The sequence below is a fragment of the Cardiocondyla obscurior genome, linkage group LG19 (assembly GCF_019399895.1).
Source record: "Cardiocondyla obscurior isolate alpha-2009 linkage group LG19, Cobs3.1, whole genome shotgun sequence".
NCBI classification, from domain to species: domain Eukaryota; kingdom Metazoa; phylum Arthropoda; class Insecta; order Hymenoptera; family Formicidae; genus Cardiocondyla; species Cardiocondyla obscurior.
In genome coordinates this window covers 2,511,143-2,533,416 of record NC_091882.1, presented here as the reverse complement: position 1 = coordinate 2,533,416, position 22,274 = coordinate 2,511,143, and the positions used below count along the sequence as shown (strand labels likewise).

Here is a 22,274-nt window from a genome sequence, read left to right as displayed (position 1 = left end):
TTCTCGAAGACCTCGTGGAAATTGATCGCCATCGGAATCTAAGCACCCGATCGTACCGCCGGTTAAAGAAAACTCGCAACGTCCGCCACGAGGTATGTACCTCGTTGTCGTATTAAAGCATTGTCGAATATTTTTACGCGGGATGCGCACAATGCTGCCACCAGGAGTTTCGTTTCGTACTTCCGCCGTCGGGGACAACGCTGTGTCGTTGGCTGTCCTGGTAGTTAGTCGTCAATCAGTTCGATCGCGGAACTTGGTCAGAGTGTCGGTGAGTCGGAATGATACGCGTAGAAAACCGTGGAAAATCACCGCGTGTGCCGTCTACGTGTGTGACCCTCCTCTCCCCCCGCGCGTCGCGCCTGCCGAATAGACTCTGAGTGGTGGGGGAGACCACTGTTCGTGCGTCGCGCTACTCACCCGCGACTTTCCTCTGACTCGTCAACAAGACCCGACCCTCAAGATCAGGCGAGGCGTGACGTAGTACTTTCTCGGCGACCTCGTGGAAATTGATCGCCATCGGAATCTAAGCACCCGGCCGTACCGTCGATTAAGGAAAACTCGCAACGCCCGCCAAGAAGTATGTAACCTCATTGTCGTATTGAAGCATCGTCGAATACTTTTGCGCGGGATGCTCACAATGCTGCCACCAGGAGTTTCGTTTCGTACTTCCGTCGTCGGGGACAACGCCGTGCCGTTGGCTGCCCTGGTAGTTAATCGTTAATCAGTTCGATCGCGGAACTTGATCGCGGCGTCGGTGAGTCGGAATGAAATGCGTAGGAAGTCGTGGAGATTAACCGCGAGTGCCGTCCGTGCGTGTGATCCTCCGCCCCCCGCGCGTCGCACTTGCCGAATAGACTCTGAGTGGCCGGGGTGACTACCGTTCGTGCGTCGCGCTTCTCACCCGCGACACTCCTCCGACTCGTCAGCAGGACACTCCCCTCAAGATCAGACGAGGCGTGACGTAGTATTTTCTCGGCGACTTCGTGAAAATTGATCGCCATCGGAATTCAAGCACCCGACCGTACCTCCGCGGACCTTCTCCGCGTATTCCGAGCTCGCCCATCGCACTCGCACATGAACCCTGAAGTCAATCGATGATCGACGGCATCGTGCGTCGTAAAGAAGACCGGATCCGCCATTAACCGTGCAACGGCTTCCCGCGATAATCGCCGACGATGCTCCGGTAGAATGGACGAACTCTGAACGAACTCTGAACTTTACGTCGACTCGATAATTCCCGTGGCCGGCCACGATTTTCCTGCCGAATGAAACGCGCGCGATTGCATTCGGCCGCGTCGCGAGTGCTAAGTGCGTGTGTGTGTGCGTACGAGAGCAGCGGTCGTCGAGAGGAACTACGATGGAAGCTGAGAGGACCTACGATGGAAGCTGAGAGGAACTACGATCGAAGCTGAGAGGAGCTGCGATGGAAGCTGAGAGGAGGAGGCGGCCGAAGGAAGGCATCGGGCGACAGTGAAACATCTCCAAGGTAAGCGAAATATTAAATCAATTAAATATTCAATTTGTTAATCAAAAATAAAAATGTTGCGCCAAAAATCTTTCAATATAAAAATATTCTAATTAAAAAAAAATATTTAATATACTCTCATAATTAATTTACGAAATTAAAAGTATCATGGGTAATATAGAAGTTTCGTATCGATCCAATAAATCACAGAAAACGCATTCGATTCGTCTTGTTAGTGCCTGCCGCTCAGGTCGTAATAAATCTAACGCAAATTGGTCATAAGCGAGCGCAGGACCATTGTGGTCACTCTCACGATGCAGTCGGCATATCATAAAATAATATTTGTAGCGCCTCGTGTCACTGGACGCGAACGTAATTGCGACGGGCGTATGATCGTAAACGTAAGTGTTACACGTGTAACCGACACTCGTCGACCGCGGCAACAATCGGAATATGATTTAAGATCGTAATCCCGAGGCAAATATCCGTCTCCCTAACGCCCTCTCCCTCTGATATCTTTGTTATATTTCGCTCGTCAGTTATTTTAGCTCGGTAGTAAATTAACACGCGGAATACAATCGCGAGAAGCGAACGATCTCGCGAGATGCGTCGTAATTGAACAACTCGTCCCGCAGAAGAGAAGCGCGTTCGTTAGTCTCCGCAGAGGCCCCGCGAATGAACAGACTCCGAATTATCGTCTAACGGCGAAAGATAGTTTCTTTAATGCCCGAACGCTTCCTACGCGTTGCGTCTTCGCTCGGTACGCAGTGACGAGCGCCGCGAAACGGTCGTTAGGGCGGCGCGTTTCGATTCACACGAGTATTCCAATACGTCCGAAAGCCGAGGTCTGCGTGACAGCCGAGCCGGCGGTTGTTTCCGGACACAAATCTGCCGTCGCAATTTATTTCCCGCGTGCAACTCTTGAAAAAGAAAAGAGTTAAAAAAAAAAAGAAAGAAAGAAAGAAAAAAAAGGACGATCGCCGTCCGCCGCATCTCCGCGTCCGTCCGGCAAGAAAATCGCGGCCGGCGTGCACAGCACGTGAGTCCCCGGCGTAGCTCGTGAATGGCAGAATGCAAAGCTGAATGAGAGAGTCGGCGAACGAGGGGTGGGAGGAGGAGAGCGAAGGTGGAGGATCGAAGCGGAAGAAAAAGCGGACGGGAGGAATAGGAAAAGGAGAGGAAGACCGCGGAGACGAAGATGAGAGGGTCTCTACGTTCACTCGAGCGGTCACATAACGTGACGTGTGAGCGATGCTTACTCTCCCACAACGACGGGCGGTAGTAGATGATGCTATAATGGTTGGGAGTCGGACATGTGAGCGCGCGGACAGGAAGTCCAGGTTCCCTACGCGATATAAGACGCGCGGAGTCACGCGGATCTTCGCATGGGGGCCCCGCAAACCTCTCCTACGTGTCACGCAACTCATTCACGAGCTTTTCCACGTTGCATTAAGTCCCATTACCTCGGGCCGCGGGGACCAGCGACCGGTCGGGCACTGTTACACGCCCAGCCGCGTGGTGCGTACGGTCTGCCTCCGACTCGGAAAAATTAATTGCCCGCGGGAATCCGCGAGGTGAACGGAGCACGGAGGCGCGCGGCTTTCGTTTATTTCACTTTGAACTGCGGGTTTTAACTTTTAATATTCGTTACCGCCGGTAATTATTCCTAACGCGCGTTGACCGGTATCGCCGCGCATCTCCGCGCGAGTCATTAACGTAATGACGTTTCAAGGCGCGCTTTTCCTGTGTTTAACGAGCAGGCGTTATCGCGAAATTTGCTCCGTACAGTAAATCTGACGATTGGAAAATACTTAACGTTAATCGTTTCGCGAAGAGTAACAGATGTTTTTGTGAGATTATTTAATATCTTACATGCCGCAGCTTGTAGTAGATTATTTTTTATTTTTTTTTTTTTTCATAATTGAATAATATCGAATTAATATCCTCGAATATTAATCTCACGCGGTAATGATAGAAATGCAAAATAAACGCGTCTACCGATGATCATATGTACATTTTTGTGCGGGCAAGAATTTTTTCTAGTCCGAGGCACACCTACGCTTAGCCGACGTCTTACATCATTAGGTTACACGGAACATAGGATTTGTGAAATGGTAAACATAACGATGGAGTGTCCGCCGTTCATCTAAAGACCCACGCGAGCAGTTGCGTCGCTCGTCGTCGACAGGAAGCCGCGTTGCGTAAGAAAGCGCATTATCGTAGTTACGCGGCAGGTAGTTACAATTTTATTCACCGAGGGGAAATACGCTCCCTCTCGTTCGCACTACCGTAATATTCCTTACGCGTTCGCTTTCTCTCGACAGGTTTCCGTCGAAACCAGGCCCCGGGGAACCGATCCTCGCCGCGGCTCCCTTTATACCACCTCCGTTTCGGTCTCCGTCGCCCGGTGCTTTCGCCGGTGATTGTCACGTCAGAAAAAAAAGAAAGAAAAAAAAAAAGCGCGCCGCGAACAAAAAGCGTGGATAATTTAAATTACATTTCTCATCATAACCCGCGCGAGCCAGTTAAACCAACACCGGGTTTTTGTCCCGGTGCACCGCGAGTCGGGCCCCAAGCTTGCCACGCCGCGGTGACTTCGCCACTCTGTCGGCTCTCCCCCCCCCTCGTTCTCCCCTCGTCTCACGCCCACCCTCTCGTCCCATCCCCGGCCTTCGTACTTCCTTCCCTCGCCCTGGCCGATCGTTCACGCCGGCCACGTCGATGATTACCTCGCACGATTTCGCCATTGTTCGTGAAAATTGAATTTCTCTTGTTCGGCCGGGAAGTACGCGAGGGCTCGTTCGTTAGAGACGTTTTTACTAGAAAAATTATACCGCGCCTGAATATATTCGGTGGACAGCGAATTTCACGGTTCTTCCAGCGGAAACCGCGAAAATTGCGGCCGCGGCCGTGAATCGCGGGACGGGTTTCCGAGAGAGAGAGATAGCGGCTGCGCGCGACTCGAACGAATCCGATGCGGTAAACGTCGTAAATTATTGCGCGACGTGTCTGGCGTTTCGTGGGGACGCGTCCGCCGCTTTTTCATCGCTCGGGACCTCAGCGGGGATCCCTGAGAGAGCAGGTCCTGGTAACACCGCGGAGTTCGTGTGGCGAACCGAAGCGGCCGTGGCGCTCGGCAGCTCGGTCGTCGTCGTCGCCCGTCGTCGTCCTCCGCGACCGGTAGCCTCCTGGGGACCTCGTTATCGGTACGATGTTGATATATGGCGTGCATTGCTCCTCCACCCGTGGCCCCCTCCGTTCACGTTCCTCCGCGCGCCGCATCGCTTTGCCCGCGCGGCGAGAGAGAAAGAGAGAGAGAAAGAGTGGTTCTTGTTACAAGTAACGCCGCTGCCGGAGAAGCGGGCCTCAACCGGGATATTCAGGCCCATTGTTCGGAGACCGCCTTCTGTGGCAAAGACCGACGCCGCTCGTTCACGTGATACTGTCTTATTATAAGGCGGCAATAGGCCGCCCTTGTGTCTCACACTTGTAGACACGCCGTAGGACTCTGCACGAAAAACAGAATTCGGTTGATACCAGTAATAAAAGCCTCTGCTCGCGCGATATATATATTTTTGTTTCTCCCCTTGTAATTAAAACGTGCCAATTTATTATTCCCCGTTTCGGTTCTGTAATTGATAAAAGACGGAACGTGAAGTGAATTAAGATTCGTATCATTAACATCGGTTATAATATTAGTTCGAAAGAACAAAACAATTTTCTATGATTGCTAATCTCGCAGCGTTTTCGTTCTGGTTCGCCAATCGTGATATAGATATTCCAAGCACGTTGTGTAAAGCGAGAGAAAGAAAAGACTAGGCCAAAGGTAATAACAGCGAAGGCAGAGAGTCTCGTCTCATGAATAATGTAGAAGTCGGACAAATTTATTAATTGCACGATGCAAACGCGCTGATATTCCCGCGAGCATGCAAATTAGCTCGCGGGTGCATTATGCCCGCATTGTTTCGCGTACCGTTTCTCGACCATATTAGACATTATGCGCGCGGCGTAGATCCGCCTTGGAAAGTAAAGAAAAGCGTGCACCTTAAATTAGCCAGATAAGAGTTTTAGCGCCCCGTTGCGCCGCAATAGCCGTGAAACGCCACACGATTCCTTATTTCGTGCCTCGTTTCTCGTTTCCAGATGGAAGTGTGCTTCTGCGCGCGGTGTCGGCGCTTCACAGACGCGAAATTCATCAAGATCGCGATAATCAATATTTCCATAAAGAATCCAGCCGGTTTACGTATAAGGCAGAACAATTTACCACGTGCTACCGCGGCGCGTTTTGCAAATAAACGGAGCCATCGCGTGTTAAACTATTTCATGTCAATTTGACAGTATAAATGTAACAAGAGATAACAATTTTTTTTTAATTTGTTAAATTTAATATAAAGAAAAATTTAAAGTAATCTATACATTTTTTACTTACCGCAACGTAATAATTAAATGCGCAGCGGGAGGGAGAAAATAAAAATCCTGTCCGAAAGAAACGAATTTTCCAATCACGGTGAAAACATTGGCGTCTTTACGATTTAGAGCAGCTCCTCGCAGTTATCAAGGTCTCGCGTACACCTTCGCCTCGTCGAAAGACATTGTAGGGCTTATATGGCAATCCGGTATAAATCAAAGGGCTAATATACTGCGGGCGACGGTAATGCAGCCAGCACGGCGGAGGTCTTTTTATCGGCGACGTAAGACAATACGCATTTACATACGCGCGAGAGGAGAACGTACGCGCCGCTCGCGTTAGCGGACAGTGCGAGAGAAGGGAGTGTACGGATCTCTCTTTCTCTCTCTTTGTCTCTTACTTTCTTTCTCGGGGAGAGAACTCGCTTCTTCTTCCGTTCGCCGCCGCCTTTACAGCCACACGCTCCTCCATGTCCCGCTGTATCTCTCGAGAGCATATGGTATAGCTTATTGGAGCGAAGGCCGCGCCAGCGCAGCAATTACCGTGCTTTTGCCCGCCGGCTTCTGCGGATGCACCTCGGTGAGGTCCGCCTTCGCGCGTCCCTTTCTTCCCCTCCCCCTCCTCCCTCCGGATGTAGCTCCCCGAATACGCCGCTCTTTCGCCCCGATATCGCGTGCGAACGGCGAAAGTGTGTCATAAACGCGGTTACGCGTGGTCTACGAAACAGCGGCGACCGTGGATAAAGGCTGCCCGGGCACAATTTTTCGCGCCCGCTCGGACCCACCGGCCCGGCCGTCCGTTCGAAACGTTTGTCGTCGATAACGATATATTTTTTTCCGTTTTTATAATCGTTTGCGAGACGACGTTTTCAAATTCGGAGCACTCGCTCAATTACAGCGGTATAAGAGATACGTTCCCGCGGCTGGTCCACCCCTCGGCATTCCCTCCGGGCGATCAATTAAGCGGCTCCCCGATTAACATCCCGCCGCAAGGACACAGAATCGCGGAAAGGAGAAATTGCAGGATGGTACGGGCGGAACTCGTGTTCTCCTCGGGAGGGTTAACGAACGTCCCCTCGAGCCGCGTTCGTACATAATGCAGAGAATGGTAAGAGGTAGCGTCGGATCGGTAGGTGGAGGACGAGAGGTCCGAAGCGGGATTCGCGGTTTACGGGGACCGCGGGTTGACGTAGAAGAATTTAGGGACGACGGCAAGAGCAAAGGCCCAGTTCGCGAGCGGCCAGATCCCTTTGAAGTCTAAAAACAATGGCATTGTCTCTTCAGTCTAGCGAAAGGCCGCGTCTTCCTCTTTTTCTCATTCACCCGCCCCCTCCTCTCCCCCTCCGTCTTCGCGGTCTGTCTTGCTTTTTAGATCCTTTTCTTTCGCTTTCGATTTACCAGAGGTACCGAAAAGCCGTGATCGGTAAGGACGGCCGTGATTTATATTTTTTATTCATAACACGGTGTCGATATATTGTACTTTCGATCGCTAACGTTGAATTTTTATCACTGGCCGGATAAAAGTTTATTCGATTTACAAGCAAGCTTTTATATCACTCGACTTTCGTAAGCCGTCCGTCCGACGGCATAACAAAAGAATTATTCTCGGTATTCGGGATTATTTTGCCCACCGTTTCTAAGCGTAAAGCTGTTAGCCTTATACGAAACGTAATGAGAAATTTTTTATTTACGAAACCAAAAACTACTCGCCCGTTCCCTCCCCTTAAACGCCGCAACGCGATCTTTGTTTTACAACCGCGACTAATGCAAACGCGCTACCGAATTTCGAGATGCATCTGCGTTACGCAGGTGCATCTCGCAGTCGCGGATCTCTTTTTTTTCTGGGTTCGTGGACGCAGGGAGGGTTACGGGCCCGTCGTAGCCGAAGGGCCACGCGATCCATAAAGGCAATTGGGCCAATTTACATTTTTTCATTTACATGGCCCGGTACCGCGAAACGTTTCGAGACAAGATCGCGTACCGCTCTGATTTCTGGCCTCTGGCGGGACGAGATGGCCCGGGCATGCGTGGCGTCCTGACAAACGACGTGATCCTGCGGATTGACCGCGTTGGAGGCAGGAACCCCCGCGCCCCCGTTCGTTATTTCGACTTCCAAGAGCGGAGAATACGGAGCAGTCGGCTCGCCCGTCCGTCTGCTTGTCCTTCCGTTGCGGTAGCCAGACTGAGGCTATTAGGCCTCACATGAGAGCGTCCTTCTTTTGTCACGGTTGGAATTTATTCGTCTCGAATCAGCGGAATCCTTTCTCGTCAAAAAAGAAGCCGACTTGTCGCGCGGCCGCAGACGAGACTCCCTTCCCCTTCCCCCGCCTCTTGTTGTTGACGATTTTAAATTTCCGATACGGCCGCTTCTCGTGAATAGGATTTTGCACACTTCGACGGTCGCTCCACTGATTCCGAAGACGTACTATCGAGTGCTGTTATTTTAGAGACAGATAAGATCGCAAGCGTCTCGGTATATAAGCGGGTGGGACGATCTGCACATGTAAATGTGTCCGCGTTATTGTAGGCGTGTATTAAAATAAGATAAAAAATACTTTTAATAACGTCAATTTAAAAAAATGCTCTCTTTAACTTACAAGATGCAAATATTTTTATCGGCGACTCGCAAATTCTAACTTATCCGAAGATAGACATTCTTATGAAAATTCTGAAGTAGTAGTAGTACATACATACCTACAAATTATAACACGAATCCATGTTTCTGAATGTGAGATTATCGTGTCTCGTAGAACGAAGTTTGCAAAACACGTCGGGTAGAAAAAAAAAATAAAAAAGAAAAATAAAAAGAAAAAGAAAAGAAAAAAAACATATCGATTCGTCGAACGAATATGCATCGCGCTCGCGATCCAATTAAGAAAGCGCGATTCGAGTGCATCGCGGCACGGTGCTTTCGTTTCGCCTCTTAAGGAGCTGGCCGCAATTAATGAGCGCTCCGAACGGAAATCGAATTGAGAAATTCCGACGGCGCGGACCGTAGGCCCCTCCGCGGGGTTCGGGGGAGGGTCGGGGAGGGGGGGAGGGGGAAGGGACACTCGGGGTCCCTGATGGCGAGTCCGCGAAGAGGCACGTACATACGTACGGTAGCACGAAAACATTTATCGAGCGACACCGCCCTCCCGTCCTTCCTCACCCCCGCCTCTGTCTTTATTGATCGTCGCAATTAACGGTGCGCGTCTCATTAATTGTGCCGCCGAACCTTAATTAGGAATCATCAATTCGCGAGGTCCGGTGCTTTTACGTGGTAGCCCGCCGTATATGATTAACGCCGGACCGGACGGGATTGAAACTTGGAACCGGGGAGCTTCGCGTGTCGTAAATACGGATTCTCTGGACGACCGCGGGTCGTCACGGGACGGCTGGATTCACGAAACGCTGTGCAAATATTCGGATACGCGAATTTAATTTTAACTACGAAAAACGTATTTCTTATGTATATTTCTTTGCAATTGATAAAGTGCCGCGCGCACTTGGATTTAACGCGAACGAAAATTTGGAGGAAGGCTCGCGACGTTTTGTCGAGGAGAAATACCGAGATGAAAGAAAAATTAATTTAGACTTTTACGTAATTGATCGTATGTAGAGGTTGCGTTATGGTAGTAATAACCACGCTTGCAGGTCGTAGGGCTCTCTCATTTCATCGCTTCACGGCGGATTTACCCGTCTTTCGGCTTTCGTGACTCGGGGAATCGGCAAGATTGCCAAGCGCGTGCGATCGTGCACGCCGCGTGAGCCCGTGCGTGTGACTCCTCGATCTCTCTCCTCGTGTCTGCACTTTTTCTCTCTCTTTCTCTTTCTTTCTCTCTTTTTTTTATTTTTTTTTCGCGATTTATATCGGGCGGGAGTATTTATTGGGGTGTATTAATCGCTATCATCTGTTTAATAAAGTTACGGCACGTTTGCTCGGGTCCGATTTATTTCGTTTTCAAAATTAGCGCCGTCGACAGGAACGATGCAACAGTCGAAATGAAAATTGTACACCAATATTTTCTTCCTTTTTTTTTCTCTCTCTTTTTTTTTTTTGTAAGAGAAGACTGGTCACAGGGAGCTTTATAGAAACACGAGAAATATCTTTTCGTACATGAATAATACGTCTTACTGCTAATTGATTCGCGCTACTGTCTTACCTGCATTTATTTAATTTAAAGAATTATTATAATAAATTTTATTTTAATTTTTTTTAACGAGAGATTAATGTATATTAATTTATTTGATATTGACACGTTAGGGGATAGCATTCCTTTTTTTTTTTTTTTAATACCAGACGTTACAGAACACATTTTTTGCGTGTTATTTATTTTTAATTCTTTTACGTTAAACCAGGCAACAATAAAATCTCTCCATCTTTTTTTTTTTTTTTTTTTAATAGAGATTTGTTATTCAGTTTAATATTTTTAAAAATGCACAAATAATAGCTTATATTATGTAGGTAAGACATTAAGTAAGATCAAGCCCACTCCCTCTGGCAATGCAACGCGAGGGCAACCAAGAAAAATCGCAATGATGTAATGGATAGTTCCATAGTAATAGGCCACAATTACGCGCGTAGAGCGCGAAAGTTTCCTTCCGATCAAAGTAGCCGATCGGCTTGCGGCGATTGCTTCAGATGCGGGGTCGCGAGTCAACGGCCAAGGCGATTCAGCTTTTTTTTTTATTCATTATTCCGGATTATTAGAAAAAATGCTAATTCGCCTCGGACAACCGAGTTAATTTCGATTAATTCCGCGTTAATTTCGGATAATGCGCGCGGTTAATTTTCAATTTCTCTCTCTCTCTCTCTCTTTTTTTTTCTTTTACGCGAGCATCGCGATTCCTCTCTGCGGTAACATCCCTAATTACGGACGAACGGCGCATTCCGCTGCGCACGGCCGAGACAGGAAAAGCAGCGGCGAAGAAGTGTCTTAACGAGTGTATCTTTCGCGTATAGGCTGGAGCGGAGGGCATAATGAATCAATCTTAACGCCTGTAACGGCGCGCACATCGTACGCCGACGAAGGCGAAGCCAAAACAGTCTTGATGAGATAATGGGCACTTCGATTGTAATTGGCCACATTCACGCGCGTAGCATGAAATTTTTCAGCTTGCACGAGCCTGCCGGCCGGCCGGCCGGCTCGCTACCGCCGACGGTCTCGATGCGGGAGGGTCATAGTTCAGAGGTCCGAAGCCGGGGGTCTTCCGCACACACGTCCATATTAAGCGGCTCACTTTCACGCACCAGGATGTGTTCGGGATAAGCAAATGCAATTATCGTCGCGTAAAGAGAAAAGAGAGAGAGAGAGAGAGAAAAAAAGATATTATCTCGACGCAACAGATGCTAAGATCGCGTTTTGTTATTACGTAATGAATTACACATTGTTATTATTTTTTAAAGTTCGCATATTGTTTCGGATTTTTTTTTTTTTCTCTCTGTTGTATTACGCGGGATATTTATAAATTTTATTTAATGAAACATATTCCGTTGTTTTGTAAAAAAAAAAAAGAGGATGGGAATGCGTCTTAAAAGAACAAGCGGCTGTTAATAAAGTTAAACGTAGCGTCATAAAAAAAAAAATTAAAGAAACTGGAAGAGATGAAGGAGCTCATATGTATTTCTGCCCGTACGCATTCTTCGAGTGTGCGCCGGCTTTTCGCTGTTCATACATACGTATGCCTTGCATACATGTATAACTCGCATTGTGCGGCTGCCGCGCCAGCTGACATTTGAGAGAGGAAAAAGAAAGGATAGGGAGGCGAGATAGAGAAAGAGCGAGAAACGGAGCCGCGGGCGCGAGGAGAAGGAAACGGCTCGTAGTAGTTAGTAGTAGGAGAAGAACGTAGGAGAAAGGAAGAGAGGTTGCGGGAAAGAGACGGAGAGAACGTGCGCTGGTCGGAGCCGGGTCGGAGGGATCGAGAGGGTCAGAGGTCGCGGGTCGTACGGCATAACCCTGACCTTCGACCTTATCCCCCTTCCAGCCTATCTCGAGACCCCGTGCAGACCACTACCAAGCGCACCTAGAGCCCCGTCTCTACTTCGTGACCGACTCGAGTGCGAGGCTCTCGGCGGCGAACGAGAGAGCCGGTCGGCGGGTCCGGGACAAATTCGAAAGGGAAAAGAGGGAACCCGTGAAACGAATTTTCGGTCGCCACGAGACTCCTCGCGCATTCCCCGGTGTGATCGTGCTACGTGTCTCCCTTTGCGGCGTCGAATATGCCTTCTGTGTCGCGGGTGCATCCGCTGTGGACGACGCGTATTACGTTGCGATTGTGGCAAAAATAATGCGGCTTTCGTGCTTTCGAGCGGAACCGTCGGTCGAGGGAGGAGAATGATAATGGGTAAACGGTGATACTTTTAATTAATTTTTTTTATTTTCTAAAAAAATAAAATAAAATAAAACTAAGTAAAATAAAATATTAAAAATAAAAAAACTAATAAAAATAAAATAAAGCAGTAAAAGTAGGTTTTCTTAAATAATTTATAAAGAAAAATTAATTAGGACATTTCTTTACTTCAGTAAATCAATATATTTTTATTTTTTTTTGCAACGTTGATACATTAACAGAGTATAAGGTGAATTGTCTATGTGATTAATGTCACGGGTCGTAGCAGCGATGACGCTCATTGTCATATAAGCGCGCCTTATCTCGCGTATTGTCGGCTGAGTTATCCTACTCGCTATTAACAAGAGTACGCTCCTTCTGACGCCCCGGCAATCGCTCGTAAATCGCCATTACTACACAATAACGGCACAGCCCGCGTAATGTCCCTCCCCCTCCTCCCTCCCCCTTGAAAATCACTATTGCACATTACGGTCGTGGCCCGACGGAGACAATGACGATAAATTATTCGGAGTGCCGGCAATAAACTCGTTTTATCGCGTGCACGTAACCGAGTTGGGGGATCAAACGGAACGTTGTCGCGGCAACGTGCGCGGAATTCGTCACGATAAAGACGTCGGGGGATTGAATCGTCATCGCGAAATACGCGAGCGGCGCACTTTTATTCTATTCGTTCAGGCCCGGCGCCGAACGGCTCTGCCAACCTTTTCGACACGATTCGAGACGTTACATTAAAGCCCGGGTCAAAGCTTTCATTCGACCTCGCAGAACCTGCGCGTATGACATCCATCCGTCGCGTCGTATTATAAACGACAGCCGCACTCGTTATCGCGTGTCTCCCAGGGTCAGTGTCACGCGTTTAGTATCGATTCGCGCGATTAGCTACTCCGTGGGTTCGTCAGATGCTTTAACGGGCGCGCGCGCGCTCTCGTTCGACGTTGTAAAGGCGATACGTCCCTTTATGAGAGCCGTGTCGGGATGCGGCTTTAATTACCCGCGGCCGTGGCGTCGTCGTTCCCGGATAATCGTAAATAAAACGGGAATGACGAGCAATCAAGCGCGCTCTTTCCGAGGAATCGCGAGCAGCTACGCAGCCGTCCCGCAAATCGCTTAATGATCCATAAACGAATCTAAAGTAACGGAGAAAAATTAACTCCTAATGACATAATTCTGCGGCACGCACTTGTGCCGCAAATGCGTTTCGCAGAAGCGCGCCGATTGACCTCACAAGGTAATAATCAATTATTTACGAGAGGCTCCATAGTACGATCTTTTTGCCACGAAGAAGCGTTTTTCATTTTTTTTTTTTTTCTTTTTACATATTTCACGTTTACGAGAAAACGTTACGTTTTTCCGCGAACAGTTTAGCAATGAACTCAATTGATCCGAGCGACATTCGATGACGATCAATGCTGACGTTCGAGTCGAATTCGTAAATACCGTCGTTAATGAAGAGAGTCGCACCGGTAGCCTCGGTTTGCATTACAATTACCGAGTGAATCGTTCCCTTGATTACGCGGCGAGGAAGGTTGCGTATACATCTCATTCGCGCGTGGGTGCACATACGTGCGTAGGTATCGTGGGTCACGCGCCGGCTCACGAATGACCTTACACCACGGTTCGTTAACGGGGATCGCTCTCTCCTTCTTCGTCCGTTCTGTGCATCGGTGACCCGACGTGGGCGCACGCTACGTGTCGCTAATTACGAGCAATCAGACGCGGTTGATGCTAACATTATGTAAATCTGGCTCCGAGAGGACAGAAAGGTAGAAATCGATTAGTAGATCATCGCGCTCGAAGACGGAAACGCAAATATGATTTCGCGCTCGGGTTTTTTTTATTTTTTTTTATTTTTTTTATATATATATTTTTTTTATTACTATTATAATTTGATTCGAAGTATTTTAAAGTATAATAATGTAATAATAATAATGCGAAGTATGTTAATACTCCGTGGAGTATTCCGTTTTATTAGTATTCCGATTGCGAAAATTGTCTACGATTTGCGATTAAATTTAAATAGAACGGTTACTCTCGTGCCATTACGCTCGCTGAATTGCGAAGGGTTAACTTAATAAACTCGGCTATTTGATTCTAGATACGAAGCGCGACGCGGCGGAATGATTTATGGCTCGCCTCGTTAGTTTTTGCCGGCGATTTCGCCGGAAACGCCGTGGCAGGGCATAATAACTGGAAAATTGTCGCGACACGTCATTATTCGCGGGCGCGCAGAATGATTCCTACCCGCGTGCCTCGTTTCCTGCTTCGCGGAACGTTTCTTAACGCCGCGTTTAACCCACCTGAGCCTGAAAGGTCTCGTTAGGTGAAACTCACATAGAAATTACACGTTACCTCACGAACTCCAATTACAGGCCTCCTCAATCTCTTAATACGTAGGAAAATGTAAATTAGGTTTCAATGTGCGATTCCATCCACCTCCTGAATTATCGTGCCGGGCGTAATTCCCTTAATTCCAGGATACCCCCCTCCGGCGGATGATCGAAATTTTCAGGAACGTCCCGATAGCCTGTAATCACGGTGGCGAGACGGTGACTTTTCGCGGAGTCTGAAATTAATAGCTTTCGGGGGAGAGCCCTCGCGTCGGGGGCGAAAGAGAGTACCGCGGCATCCGTTCTCCCGCAGAGGCTCTTTCGATCTCGATGTACTCGGCGGCGCCGCGTTAAAACACGTCCTTCGCGTTGAATCCTTTAGCGGCCGAGATTTTTTCTCCGTCGATACCCGCACGACCGGCAGCTTTGACGACTCGATACATTTAGAAATTGATGCCTGGCGTTATGCTTTCGCAGTTCTTGGTTTTATCGAAGTAGCTCCTACCAACGCCGCCTCTTTAACCTCCACCACCACCTTGAGGTCCGCCCACAACGCGTGCTCGTTCATTCCCTTCGCTCCATCCCCGTGAACTCCCACGCCACGTGCTTGTTCCTTTCTCGTCTTTGGTCTTTCATCCGTTACGTTTCTCCCGCGATGATTTCAGTATTCAATTCGGACTCTTTTCACCCGACCTTGTTGCTCGCTCGCTCGCTGTAATCGATTGAAACGGGCATGAATCACGATTAACCGTATCGACTTGGAAATTTCGTTTACGGAGCCTTCGTAAGTGAACGAGTCTCCGAAGCCGCTGAGGAACTTGGTTAATTATTTAATTTTAATATAATCTACACGGAAAAATAAATGCCCGGAAAGGCACCAGACTGTCTTACACGTGGCGTGAGAATATTCGACTTGCTCAATCGTGAATATACAAACGCGACGTATAATCGACGGACACCCGTTTTCCTTTCGGGCTTTTTGCCATTAATAGACGCCAGGTTCGGCGACACGTGCAAACAGGCGTGAAAAAAGTCCTTATTAACGCGCGAGAGAGTTGAAAACATCGGCGAGAGGGCGAGCTTAGGCGAGTGGCGAAGGGCGAACTTCAACGGGAACGTCGGTCGGCTCGTGTTCGCTCTAATTCCTTTCGTTCTCAATACGGACTCCGTGCAAAGGCGCGTGAGTCACGGTGCAAAAGAAAATCCCATTACATTGTGAGCGATCATTCCCGCAAACTCGATTGTTTCACGGTCGTGCGGAGCTTGTGCGGCAGGAGAACGGACGACGTTTTGTTTCCTCGATGTGTTTTCCCGCGGCGCTGGAATTTACGGATCGATTGAGCGAACTCTGTTTGTTTTTAAAGTTTGTTGAATATTTCTCGTTTAAAAAACGCACTACGCCGCGCGTTCGACATTTCGCCATAAGTTAGAAAACCGCTGATAGGAATTTAAATCTTAAATAACACATAAAAAAAAAAAGAAAAAGTCTTTTTTCATTCCTTTATTATTATTATTGTTATTAAAAAAAAATTTCAATTTGCGCCGCGATTGCGAAGTACGCTTCGCCCGTCGATTTTTCTTTACTAGGTCAAATATTTGTAGACCCTTTTTTTTATATCGATTTTATGCACCGGATATCGGCGAGACGCACGGCAAAGTCGGTGCGAATAGTACGGTTACGGCGTGCTTTATGATCCGCGGGTAAATGCACGAGGCCGCGTTCCTTTCTAGCGGCGGTGATGGCAAAACCATCGTGATAAAGGAACGCAACCGCGGCCTTAAGTTTGAAACCGCCGTGCCGCCAATGGTACCTGTGCGCGCCGCGGCCCGGAGCGTTACGAAGCGTAGCTTGCTCGCCGCCGCGGCTGAACGGTTTCGTGGAGAGGCGCGAGGGAAATCTGCGGTGGCTTTTTCCTTTTCGTCGGCCTGGGCAGGCGAACGTGCCAGGCCGCACCTAGCCTAGAGATAGTTTCATCGCGGCATAAAACAGTAATCTATAGCCTCTCGTATATATGCTCTCTCGCCGCGTAAGAACGAGCGGAATCTCGACCGCGCGCGATCTCGCGCCGGCCTTTCCAGGCCGTGCGGACGATTATGCCGCTCGTCCCGTGTACGCCGCGACGAGAAACGCGGACGATCGCGATAAAAAAAAAAAAAAAGAAAAAACGACGGAGGAGGCATGAAAATGACGGTACGAACGGTAACGATCGCGGTGAAATCGCGTTGGCCCAGTACGTATTACCTTTGCCGCGAAATAGCCATCGAGATTACGGTATTAACGTTTGTAAATCGTATCTCATTAAAAAAAAAAAAAAAATAGTTTTCTAAACTTATATTTAATAATAAAAATTTTTTTTTCAAGCCCCGACTCTTCTCTTTTTTTTCTTAGATAAAAAAAAAGAAAAAAAAAATGCGTCATTGAAAAAATTAAAAACTTACATTGCTTCCTTGCTGGTAATTTTATGTAGGAATGCACAGGCATCTCGCTGCAACGGAGGCAGTGTGCTTTGACAGGCGTAACGTCCAATTAAATGACGACTCGAGAGAGGTAGCGCGCGTTTATCGTTGATTATATTTATTTAATTATCTTGTACGACCGCGAGAAAGTACGCTTGCACGAAGCGCGGGTGCAGCGAGCGGTACATCTGCTAACGCGGCCGCCACGCGGAAGATATACCGTAATATGCTTTATATAGATTCTAATGGATTTTCGCTTCAAATGAATTTGTCCGACCGAAAATTTCGTTTCGACGTAACGCGCGTTACACTCGCGAAATTTTTATTTCATCGCGTCGACGGACGATGTCGAATAATCAGCAGTTTATCTGCTAATTGTACGTAAATCTATCGACTTCGCGCAGGTTATTCGCCGAGCTGTTTACAGACATATAAGGGAATAATTACGCGGGATCCTCGGGGTCCGCGTCTATTTCCTCCGCCGGGTTTCTTCTCCTCGCCTGCTTCGCGGCTATCTCCGATATGCATGGGGACTCGCCCGCGTGTCCTTTCTCTGATTTATCGACGTATTTCTAATCAAGAGACCGCGCGCGATCGGTAGAAGCTGTATTAGTTAACCTTGTCAGATAGGTAGGTAGGTACCTCCTGGCTAGTCGTTCATGCTAAGTAGCCGCTTCGTGGGTGGTGCTCCGGACTGCTATCTGGCACTCGCGGTGCACGCGGTATTCGATCGATCTATCGGCGTGTCTCTTTTAAAGGGAATCGTCAACTAGCCGTTGTACGGGAAGAAACGTGAAAGCTCGAAAACTAACGGGGAATTAATCGAATATATATTTTTTTTTCCGGCTCGGCGCAATTGCGATTGAGATACAATTGAACTTAATTAATTTCAGTGAGATATTGATCTTGTTCTAACGTTGTATTTTTTTTTCTGTTTCCAGGATCCGAGAGGAACGGCTATTCTGACGGCGGACGCTCATTCTCGTATCATTTCGGTGAGTACTTGCCTTTGAGCAATATCTTTAATAATTTTTTCAGCAGCGAATATCATTACGATCCGCATGTATCTCGACTTATTTGTCGCCGAAGTGGTATTTCTTCTCTCGATAATTCGCTGCGATAACCGGCGGCCGAGCGGGTAACGTAATAGCCGCCGTTTTGCGAATGTCGGAAGTGAAAATCATCGTCCCACTGGCTCGAAACGATTATGTGGGGGCCGGTCCAGGTTAACTTTACGCACCGGGCGTATGTATCGGACGTATCTATCGGGCGAGCTACGTGCGCAGCGAAGTGATTAGGGCTTAACGATTATTCGCGGTCCCGCGGTGAAGTTAACCGGTCGTAGAAGTAATAACGCCGGACAATCTGGTCCAGCAATCAATGAGTACGTGTTTATGTAAATTGAACGAGTCGAGACACGAACCACGCGAGCGACTTTTGCTACGCGGTTGCACCCTGGGCGCCACATCAGAGTCGCATGATTCTTTTATTAGCCTACGTGGTAGAAAGCAGGAGACATAGGGACCTACGGAATCGCACGCGATCATCTTCGGGCGCGGAGACGCGACCGGCTATTTTATTTCGTTTTAAGCCGCGTCTCTTTATCCGTTGCGTAACTATCTTTTTTTTTTTTTTCTCTCTCAACTTCTGTCGACCCTCGAACCTTAGATTAAAACATTTAGATTTTTTTTTTTGATAGAATATAAAGAGTGAAAAATTTGCAATCCCAGCTGTGACAGATGGGCAATTAAGGGTCCTGTAAACGTTGACTGCGCGCAACGAACTGGCCGTCGGCGCGAACTGAAAAATGCGCTTTTAATGCTGGCAAACGGCTGACAATCCGGTAGTTATAACTCTTCTTGATCGACGATTACTTGTAGCAAATTGCTGAGGGGAAGCGGCTCCCCTCCTTCGCGCGCGGAGGGTATCGTGTTCGCGCTACACAACGGGCAAATGTAAAGTAGAATAATTGTAGTCATTATTTTGTTAAACAAGGTTTTGCCAGCGCCATTCTCGTGCCGATAAACGCGACGCTATAAAATTTTTAGTACGCACGAGCGCGACCATTATTGGTACGCTTGCACGCGGGTTTAAGACACTACTGGTCGTTAACGACAGAAAATTGCAGCACCCGTAGCATTTGTTTGTCGTATCCGTTGCCGGGCTTATATTTGCCGTGCTGCGCGTTCGTTTGGCCAGCACACATTGCATAGGAACACCCCGCGGTAATAACAGGCATCGCCAACTCTGCATGGAAATTGCGAGTACTTTTTTTCTCTTCAAATTCGGTGAAATTTCGGGTGGGCGAATTAAATGAAACATTCCTGTCCCGTAACATTTATTTAATACATTAGCGTAATTATACATCGAGTTGTACCTTCACGATTTTATCGTGATTTACTTCGCGCCTATCGCACGATTTTTTGAAACTCCAATTTGATTAGTCCCGCTCCCTTTCGTGCGACGAAAAACTGGAATTTAGTTTGCAAAGTCGACGCAGCTCGTTGTAACTGTATCGGACGAAATAACACGACCGCGTTCGTCGAATAGGAGTCGGTGGAGGCCGATCAATTATGCCGGTCGATTCCAGGCCGCGAAATGTCAAGGCTCTCATCTCGTTGGAATTCTAACGCAGCCTCATCTTCGAGGATGGCGCATCGCGCGGCGCGTCACCGCCGATGACGACAGCGGAGATCGTTACGCCGTCATGAATCGCGATGATCGATCTCTTCTCGAAGCGAGGGGACCCGCTGGATGATTAGCAAGTCGCCCTGGGTGACTCCGGCGGCTGCCGGTAATATTCACTGATACCGTTCTCATTTCTCACGGATCGTCGACGAATATCGGTAACGAGCCACCGGCGCGAGCTCGCTCGACTGCGGCTTCCGGTAATTTCTCATAAAATTCGTGGCCTAGGATACGCCGGATTTTTTTACACGACGCGAGAATAAATATATTCATACGACCCTCTATGCTTATCAGATATAGAAATTATACATACGAGCACAGTTGATTAACATTTAATGTGCTTCTCCTGTAAGCTCCTCCACGCATGATTATTCGGTCGTTAGCCGAGCATGAGGAGTCAATCCTACGCGACCGCGACCGATTCTCTAAACTAAGTCCGCGCAATCAAGTACGATCTTATCTCTCTCTCTCTCTCTCTTTCTTCCTCTCTCGTATCAGGCGTGGCGACGCTTCTGCGTGGCTGTGCAATCTGACGGGAAACGCGTCTTCACGGTAGCTATCGCCATTCACCTCGACTACGGGTGCAGCATGCCGCGCGTCCCAGTGTCCGCGATAAAAATTCCCCGCAACGAACGGCGGGTGAGGGGAGGGGGGGAAACGCGTGTAAGTACGCGCACGTACGCACACGCGTGTGCCGAAGTATAATAAACATAATCGCGGTAGCGCGCGATGAGGAGGCCTTGGCCGTCTCCCTTCGGTCGTGCCCGGCACGCCCACCGCTACCATCGCCGTACAAAGAGAAAATACCGCGCCGTGGCAATCAACGGTTTTACACCTGAGCATCTCCGTAGGTCGGGCTGACCGCGGGAGCGAGCAGGAGCGAGGAACGGGGACGACGGTAAGAGAAAGCAGAAGGAGGGAGAGAAAGACGGCGAGAGAGAAAAAGCGAGACGCGGATACATGCCCCTTTACTTCCTCCGCGTAGCGCCTCACCTCGATAGGCAAGACTCGGGCGAGCACGATGTACCGACCTACCCTGAAGGATTATCGAAGCCTGCATCTTTCGATACGCTCCCGTTCCTTTCTGCGGGCTCCCGTTGCGCGTCCCGGATCGATTCCCGGCCCCCGACGTACGGCCCCGTAGGATCCTGATCCTCGATTCGGATTCCGGTCTAACGGTCGTGCCGGGTCGGCGGGGTTGGCAGATATCCCGGGGAATGTTGTTGCGCCCGGTGTTTTTCGCGATGTCAGATAGACGAACGACACCGACGAGGATCTCGTGCGCGCTGCATTAACATCGAGTAATTTATCGGGCATATCGGATCGTAACGAAATATGAATTTAAATATATTTCATCGACGGCTCTCTTCGCCGCGCACGCGAGCGGTCTCTGCGGAAATTTTGATGAGCAGGAAAGCGCCGTGGAATTTTTTTAAGACGAACGGTTATCGCTCGAACGGAAATCTAGTTCCCCTCCCGCGGCCGCGTTGTACGAGTCGACGTGCTCGCGAACGAATTTCAATGACATTCCGAGGAGCCGATTTCCACGGCGCCTGGATGCTTTTTAATTGAGGAACGCGAAACGTTTAGCTTCTTTATTGCTTATTTATACAGTTGGAAATAATTCCATTAAGCTGCGAATGTATATCAAATAAAGTAATTTTCTCCAGCCCTCGACTAGAGATATGCGTAACTAAATATTACAGCGCATTCGATTTATGGACAGTAAATCATCGCGTAATGATAATTGCGTCGCGATACCTATTAATAGATAAAATGCGCGCGTAATGCGATATTTCCGGTATACAATGCATCCTACTCTGCAATTAACTAATCTTATTACGCTCTTCCATTAATGTTTCCTTTCAATTTCTTTCGTTTATTTCCATGCTGAACAAAATAAAACGTGCTACCTTTTACGAGCGAACGACGACGTATTTATATTGTAGTCGACGTGACTTTTATTTTCATATTCAAGATCGCGGCGGAATTAAAAAAATGAATTAATTATTGGTATTTTTAGCGCGAATAATTACACTAGATTAATTTAAGAAAAAGAAAAAAAAATGAGCAGCTTAAAATATAACTTTATTCTAAAATTAGAATATTTGCTTCTTATGGTCTGTGAAGACCTCGACACGACATTAAAGACATAAGAGTTTATCTTTTTTTTTTTTTTCCCTCTCAATAAAAGCGCACAGTTATAGTCTGCATTTTATAGCCCGTAGATCACCGCATAACGATAATTACCGCACTATATCCTTTAATCGATCAGCTGCGGTACAGCCGATCGCTTCCGGTGCGCGGAATACACTTATTGCAACGCGTACCTCATCTTCTAATTAACAATCTTATTCGCATTAACATTTTATGATATTTTATATACATTATTACTTCTTAAAGAGTAAAGACCGATGACGTTACGGCGAGTATTGTTTTATCGCAGAAATAAACAACGGAGCAAATACTTATTAAAATATGTGAAAAAAAATAAAAAATTTAACAATCTTATAAAATTTCTATCTCTAATTAAGTTGCTTAGAGATCTCGTTTTAATTAATACAAACTGAAGCGCGCGGGGGATACTCGATTGT

At 48.0% G+C, this 22,274-nt stretch overlaps 1 protein-coding gene across 3 annotated transcripts in view; it reads left to right on the top strand.

The window, feature by feature from the left end:
• Positions 1 to 669: 669 nt before the first annotated feature.
• The window catches only part of LOC139109890 (uncharacterized), a 109,442-nt gene continuing 87,837 nt past the window's right edge, over positions 670 to 22,274 (top strand). Inside the window, exons 1-2 of one of the 3 annotated variants that reach the window (XM_070669305.1) lie at positions 670 to 1,486; positions 17,934 to 17,987. Coding sequence is in view for 2 of the 3 variants with exons in the window: in XM_070669304.1 (XP_070525405.1) it covers positions 12,193 to 12,202; positions 17,934 to 17,987 (64 nt within the window). In the remaining variant the exon portion in view is untranslated. Of the gene's footprint in view, positions 1,487 to 11,323; positions 12,203 to 17,933; positions 17,988 to 22,274 lie in introns of those variants that run through there. The other 2 variants (XM_070669304.1, XM_070669306.1) reach the window with 2 other exon arrangements.